A 7,828-nucleotide genomic window follows, 5' to 3' on the forward strand; every position below is an offset into this window, starting at 1 on the left:
CTCGCTCGTGCGCTTTCCGTAGATCTGGCCCTCCTCCAGCCGGTGCTGCTCTAGGAGGAACATGTTGTACCGTTGTTCCTCCCGCGCTTGTTGGAACACCGACAGAGGCACCGGCGGCTGTACCTCCGCATGGCAGTGTTGAAGTGTACCTGCGCCTGCTCCTTGCTGAAGTCGGCGTGCACGGGGGGCGCGGGAGCCAGTGCGGAGTCATCGGAGCACGTCTCAATCATGGTGTCGTCCTCATCATCGGAGACCTCAGGCGAGTTGGCATGGCAGCTATGCCAGGCGGCGGCAAGGCTAGCCACCAGGTTCTTCATCTGTAGCGACAGACTGTCCCACAGTGCTTTTTCGCTGGCAGTCATGGCGGATGAAGTGCAAGGGAGGAGCATGTGGAGGGGCTGGTATTATTATGTGGAGTTAGCCGGGTGTGGCCGCCTTTATATAGCGAATTCCGATGACGCTGGGCGTCCAGAGTGGGTTTCTCGGCTGGCGAGCCTTCTTAATGATGGTAGACGAACAAACAACGATATTGAACGGGCATGCTAGATATCCGCCCCCTCCCGTCCAGTCACGTTCGCAGGCGGCGCTCTTGGTCGGCACGCCGCTTCAATGGCTGAGGCAATGAGAGATCGCGTCTGCACTGAGCCGTCTTCAATGTTGAGCGATGCGCTCTAGAGCATCATGAATGCGGGTCAGGACGGTCAGAAAACGAGGATCGGTCCGGACTCCCATAAACCTCCCCACGTTTGTCTCTAGTTTACAGGAGAAATCGTGGCCGGACCGCTCCGCAGAGCGGATAGATACACGTCGGCGTTGAATGGCTTCCGCGGTCTCAGTTATAGGAGGTTTACGGTCCGTCTTGGAGATGCTCTTGCACAAAAATAGAGCCTATTGTTGAGCAAGTTCATGATTTATTTAATATAAATGGACGCAAATCATAAAAATTATTACGCTTTGGCGACTGTATAACTTTATCGATGATGGGATAAGGAGATGAGGCTAATGAAAGTACTCCTAGAGCAAGTATTGTAATTTCATTTGCCTTTTTCTTTCAACCCCTCCCTTTGCCATTGACCGGTCGCTCTCCTGGATCACTCCGCCAGCGCCAGCTCGTAGGGACACGCGCCCGCAAACCACTTCCCCTTCATCTTTTCTCCTACTCCATTCCCTCTTCACTTCGTTTCCTGTTCCCCTGGACCCCCTTTCTCGTCCAGCTCGCCGGGGTGCCACCGCTCACCGTTGCAACGCGAGCGGCAGGAATCAGTGGGATCCGCCAGCCCTCGATTCGGATCGGTGTCCACACCACCGGCTCCGACATGCACACCAGCTGGACGCCGCCATGAACCACCTTGTTTTCTGGTGCGTTCTTGCTCCTAGGTAGTTCCCCTAGCTCCATTGTTGCTCCCGCTGTTCCTTTAATGGTGATTCCATGCGCTGTCATACAGGAACCTCTTGGACCGAGGCCGCCTTCCTCGCTTTCGTCGGCCGCTGTGACGCCACCGCGGTCATCCTCCCCACCGAACAGCTCCAGGGACCGTGATGTGCTCCTCTTTGTCCGCGTCTCCCCTGGACACTGACCACCATTGCCGTTGTCTGGAGCTCGTTGCTCTGCTTTGCTCTGTCCAACCTCGCCACTAACAGCAGGGTGAGAAACTGCCTCTGCACATTATTGGCTGCGTGCTGCTGATGTTGTTTGCTGCTTGCTGCCGCTGGCTACTTTGATGTTGTCGATGCTTTGCAGCTGGCTGCTTGTTGCTTGCTGCTGTGCCGTGACCTGCATGTAGATGAGAGAAAGTGAGCTTGAGTTGCTATGAAGAAAGATGGCCATATTCAGTACTGTTTAATTTAGTTGCTTGTCACACTTTCGGACTAAGGCTAGACTTCCCCATGTTATATAAGTTTTCACTCAAACATTTTATTTATCAGGAAAATCATAGAAAAATGCTCAACCTGCTGAACTTTCAAATCTATAACAAAATCATTTTAGTTCGATTTGGAATACTGATATGGAGTTGGATGGTTTAACCTGTACTTTAGGAACAAACATATATAAGCTTAGTCAGTATTATTGCATAGAAATAAAAGATGATGTACGTTAACAAAATGTCTTTAAATGTTTAAAAATTCATAACTTGTGTTCTAGGACTCCAGGAATATGTTATTGCCAATTTCAATAGCTTCATTTTGAACTTTCTGCAGGACATCGCATACAATGCTCTGTACACATTTTGGAAATTCATGAACATTGATCTTCCTCCGTTTGGTTCATTTCCGGGGTTTCTTCCTCGTTTCAGTAGAGTCTGGCAACGAGGGGTATTATGAGTTTGATACACAGCTTCTTCAGGACATTGACCAACAAGGCAAGCATCTTCTTGTTGACCCTATCTTATGTTTTACTTATGTCGAAGGATTATACTACTCCCAAAGTCCCATATAAGGTCGTTTTCAAGCTACGTTAGATTGAAAACCGTTCTTGTATTATGGGACAGCGGGAGTATCTTGTTGTCGGTGTTGGTTACCATCTCCTACCTTCCTTTGCAGTATCCATGTTTAGCTTTTTTGACATTGCTAGGAGTTGCTTGCTGTTCATGATCAGCGCGTCATCGTAAAATGGTACAATTATGATAACTTCAGACTATATTAACAAAATTCAAACTAAAAGAGATCCACGCATACTTGCAGAAAAGAGGGTTGGGGCAATACAATTATACTGGTAGAAATATAAATTCAAGTGCTTGATTGTAATTTCATATGAAATTGCAAATTCATGAGGTGTCACCGGAGCAAAACCTAAACACTAAACTGAATCCTGCGACCAACGATAAGAATGCCGAACCAAAAAATAATGTATTTCTAATGATATCAGAACTTTCATATGACTGCAAAATGAAAGATAGAAATAATGGATAATTTACTGGTAAATATCAACTGTTTAAAAAAAATTCCTTGGTTATTAGTTTCCAACTAAATGGAAGATACATGACAGAAATATATCATGAATGAAAAAACTGTAATTAGCTATGCTGTTGTTATTCTATTTTAAAGGAGAAGCAAAAGAAAAACACGGAGTGATTACAGATGCAGATTGATTACCTGATGGGTAATATAATGTCCACCTCTTCACAGAAGAATGATGTCAATTCTTTTAGTTTCAGCTACTCCTACGGTTGATTCAGTATCCTGTAGCGTACAATGTAAAGCATAAAAACCATGGAGAAAATGGTATTCGAGGGTAGGAATTTGTTGAACAGAGAATCAAAATATACGAGAGTGTAGTAGCTTAACTATTTCATCAAACAGCGAAAACGATTCTTTACCCCTGACACACAGTTCTTTCATGCTTTCTCCGATAAAGAGAATAACTAACAATTTAAGCATGTTATATTTATCGACCATATATGGAGTTGCACAACAGCTACAGCTTACAGCAAAAACGATTCTCTGTGTTATATTTATACAGCAGATCACACGGACACATGGAGTTGCACAACAGCTACAGCTTACATACAAAACTACTGGCACCAAAAGCATGGTCGATAAATATATAAATACTGCCGTAAAGCAGTTTTATAACAAAACAAATATTAATAACTCCATACCTAAGTAAAGTCACTCTATATGTATCAGCCACATCCTGCTAAATAGCGTAGGTAGTTTTGTTGCTTCACAGGCTCGAAGAGAAATGGGAGATTCAGCTAACTCTGTATGTATCAGCCACATCCTGCTAAATTGCGTAGGTAGTTTTGCTGCTTCATAGGCTTGAAGAGAAATGGGAGATTCAAATAACTCTGTATATTATTTATTGTTTAAATAACATATTATTATGAAAGCTAACATCAAAGCTGTGCAATGATGCCTGCTGATTGCCAATGTCTTAAAGACTACAACAACATATCTTCTGTACAGGAGGAGTAATCGATCTCACCCAGCTTAATGATGGTTGTAACGGCATGACATGTGAAATATCAAATTGACAGCCGAGTCTTTCGGTATCATGCTGAATTTTCGTATCATTGTCCACGTAATCCTTCCACATATCCATAGGTGATAGATAGCGTTGGATAAGAAATGCTGCATAGCTAATACAAAGATGACAAAGGAGAGAGGGTGCACAGAACCTCGTTTTCTTGAGTGAGAATGTAGTTGACCTTGGTTTCAACTTTCAAGTCATATATATCTGTAATATGTGGCAAATTAAAATGATCATTCCAGTCTTCCTGAAACTTCTGCTTCCAAGATGGATCATTAAAATCTAATTCCATTTATGTGGAAGTAGCTTTAGCACGAAGTGGAGCGAGCCTTTTTGTCTTCTTGTTTTTGCATTCTTTGGCATTTGACTGAGAACATCCATGTAAAAACAGATCTCTTGTTCGATGCAACCACTACTGCTGTGTGTTACAAAAACCGCCGCTCAGTTTTTACTACAACAATAGCCATCCAAGAGGACAAGAAACAAGATCTGCAGATGTAATTCCGGTTTCAGTCTTCAAATAGTGAATGAAGAAGTTATAAACAGGCCGAACATTCAACTGAATACTTCCTACCCCCAATTCATCCTTTCTTAGAAAAGATGGATTCAGTATAGAACATAGCTCACAGGAACATAAGCAAAATAAATAAACGATAACATCAAAAGGCGGGAAAAAACGTGACTTCGTTAGAGAGAGAATTCACCTTGTTATTCACCAAAACCTTCCTCAAGATTCTTCCTCTTCTCTTCTTTTTCAAATCTGCACTGTGTTCAGAAGAATCAAGAAAATAAAATCAGATTACCAGAGAACTGGGGAATTCACCTTGTTACATTCTGTCAGCTATGACTGAATACCACCTTGCTTTTTTGTACGAAGTACCAAGTAATACTGTATCAATTGTCAGTCCAACATCTCAGGAGGCTGGTACTTTACCGGAAGCAATTTTACATGCTTCCTTAATTTCCCTTTCCTTGAGAAGAGAGATACTATTAACGAAACCGTCGAAGCTTCAAGTGACAGCTGTTTTGCATCAAGTTTAGCAAGATAAGTCACAGCCTTTACAACTTCACCATTCTTGAGAAATACCCTGACCACTTGATTTAGCAGTCTGGAGTTGGGAGCACAGGCAGCCTTCTCCATTGCTGAAAACATATCATCAGCATCTGCCAGCAACCCTTCTTTTATGAAATTTGTCATCATTACACTGTAAGTCACAACAGAAGGCACCAACCCAATGGCTGATATAGTAGCAAACAAATCCTTGGCTTCTTCAATTCTCCTAGTTTTAAACAATGCAGAAATCATGGTATTGAGTGTTATGACATTAATCTTCACGTTCATAGCACGTAATTTCTTGAACAGCTCTATTGCTTCATCAGTGCAATTGTTTCTACAAAGTCCATGAAGAACTATATTGTATGTGTCAACGCCCACTGGTATGCCACTTTCAATCATCATATCAAATTTTTCCTTTGCACAAACTGTTCTCCCAGAGCAAAACAGCTCATCCAGTATAATGTTGTATATAATAGTCGTGGGCTTAACCACGCTGAGTGACATTTCCCTGAAAAGGCTCAATCCATCGGCAATCCTTCCAATTTTACAGTAACCGTTAAGAAGTGTACCATATACAACATCATCAGGTTGAAGGCCAGCAGATTTCATAGCATCGAGTACACTCAGTGCTTTCTCCACCTCGCCAACAAGGCAATATCCATCCATCAGTGAAGTGTACATAATCACATCAGGTCGCTGACCAATACCTAGGATGAAGTCAAACATATCCTGTGCCTCGTTTACCTTTCCTTCTTTGCAAAGGTCGTTTATTACACGATAGAAGAACACACTGTTAGAATACAGACCTCTATTAATTGCTTCAGAGATCAATTCCTTGGCTTTCACAAAATGACCATGAGAGCAAGAACCCAGAACCAGGCATTGATAAACAGCTTTGTTAGGTGAAACTCCTTGATTGACCATCTGATTAAATTTGTCCAGAGCGGCATCCATCCTGCCCATTTTGCAAAGTGAATCCATTACAATTTGATAGCTAAATACATCTGGGTTTACTCCTTGTTGCCTCATTACTTCGAACATGTGCATAGCCTTATCCATCAGTCCACGTTTAGCATATGCATTGATCAGTATGTTGAAAACATGGTGGTTAGGTACAATACCATTCCGTACCATCGAATTGAAGAGATCAGTCATATCATCGAAGCATCCTTCTTTCACATACCCGTTAAGCAAAGTAGAGTAGGAGAAAATATCAGGTTTGTGGCCGTTTGCGGCCATGGAGTCAAAAATATCTCTAGCTTCCTTTGTCTTTCTATGCTTGCAAAGGGAATCAATAAATGAGTTCAACGTGACAGAATTTGGTCGAACACCGGCACTTGTCATTTCTTTGAATATCCTAACTGCTGCTTTCCACTGACCCGAAGTGGAATATCCATGGATCAGACTAGTATACGTAATGATATTGGGTACAATGCCTTGATCAACCATTTGCCGAAGGACCACTTCTGCCTTGTCCATTGCTCCGGACTTGCTTAGTGCGTTGATAAATGAGCTGTAGGTCACCGCATCAGGTTGAACTCCCAGGTTGATCATCTCACGGTAGAGATTGCACGCTTTCTCCACTTCACCTTGTTTCAAACAGCCGTTGATTACTATGTTGTACGAGACGACATCAGGCGCACAGTCTAGTTCGGGCGTACGCTGGAGCAGCACGTCCAAAGCCTCATTTGTACGCTTTGACTGGCAGAGCCCCTTGAGTAGGTTGTTGAAGGAGGTGACATTCAAGCTCAGCCCCAACCTGAGGAGGCGGCAGAAGAAGGCAAGCACCAAGTCCGGGCGGCCTGCGCGGCAGCAGCAGTCCATGAGGATGGAATAGGTACAGCACGTGGGCGACACCACCCGTGCACCAGGGCCTAGACATGCGGTTGAAGAGGGCGACAGCAAGGGCAGGGCCATTGCTGCAGGCAGCTGAGGGCCGTGCACGGGCGAGTGTGGCAAGAAAGTTATTCAGCCCGCCTACTGGGAAGGCGGCGGCTTGGCTTAGCAATTCGTCAAACAGGTGGTGCGCGTCCTCCTGGTTTAGTGTTCCAGCGCGCACACGCTCAGTGGCAGCAGCCAAGGCGGCGACAGGAGCTCGTGGTTTTCCTGAAGAAGCCTTGAAGGAGGAGGCGGAGATGGAGCACAGGCGGGCGGTTGGCATTGCTGGCCGTCTCCAGCGGATCTCGCCCTATGGGGAGGCTGAGAGACCGTGCGTGCGTCCCCTGACGAGGCGCTCCGCGCTCGGGTGGCGTCACCTGCGACGCTCGGCGCGCGCGCGCAGCATCCAGCCTCTCGGGGGAACCGGTCGCCGCCGCCGGCGCGGGTTGCAATCAATGCCGAACGCGCTCAGCAGCGGTGACGAAGAGGAGGCCCCGGCGCCCGAGCCGAAAGCACGGGAGGAACAACGCACCTCCGCTGCCCCTCCGTCGACGAGGACGGGAACGCAGGAGGCCGGACTGGTGGGTCGGGCCGCCGGCGAGCGGCTGACTGGAGAGGAGGAGGGAGGACTGGGGAGTGGGGAGATGAATCTATGCCGTTGGATCATTCCTCAGTCTATGCGTCATTTCATGATTCAGTATTCTTTTTTCTTCACCGACGGCAAGCTTCGTTCAATTTTTTCCCTTCGAAAAGGATCCAGACACGTCAAGATAACAAAAATTAGACATACAGAGTCAAAAAAATAAAAATTATACCGAGGTCCCGGGACCATCGAATGACCATTACCGCCATCGAATGAGTCATTGACGCGTCAGAGTCGGCCTGACCTTGTCGATGACAGTCGGAAAGTCTTAGTACACAAT

General features: G+C 45.4%; 1 protein-coding gene across 3 annotated transcripts; it reads right to left on the reverse strand.

Moving 5' to 3' along the window:
* Nucleotides 1-919: 919 nt before the first annotated feature.
* LOC119356943 (protein Rf1, mitochondrial-like) lies at nucleotides 920-7,545 on the reverse strand. 3 transcript variants are annotated; one of them, XM_037623932.1, is made up of 5 exons: nucleotides 4,829-7,545; nucleotides 4,675-4,730; nucleotides 3,600-4,459; nucleotides 3,094-3,180; nucleotides 920-1,774 (listed from the first exon to the last, which is right to left on the reverse strand). In XM_037623932.1, the coding sequence occupies exon 1, from the start codon at nucleotides 6,942-6,944 to the stop codon at nucleotides 4,872-4,874; it is 2,073 nt and encodes a 690-aa protein (XP_037479829.1). In that variant the 5' UTR covers nucleotides 6,945-7,545; the 3' UTR covers nucleotides 920-1,774; nucleotides 3,094-3,180; nucleotides 3,600-4,459; nucleotides 4,675-4,730; nucleotides 4,829-4,871. The 3 variants fall into 3 exon arrangements, with proteins under 3 accessions (XP_037479829.1, XP_037479828.1, XP_037479827.1); XM_037623931.1 differs by having other exon boundaries at nucleotides 4,675-4,735; XM_037623930.1 differs by having other exon boundaries at nucleotides 4,675-7,545.
* Between the last annotated feature and the right edge of the window lie 283 nt (nucleotides 7,546-7,828).

Source organism: Triticum dicoccoides, chromosome 2A (assembly GCF_002162155.2).
Source record: "Triticum dicoccoides isolate Atlit2015 ecotype Zavitan chromosome 2A, WEW_v2.0, whole genome shotgun sequence".
Classification (NCBI taxonomy): Eukaryota; Viridiplantae; Streptophyta; class Magnoliopsida; order Poales; family Poaceae; genus Triticum; species Triticum dicoccoides.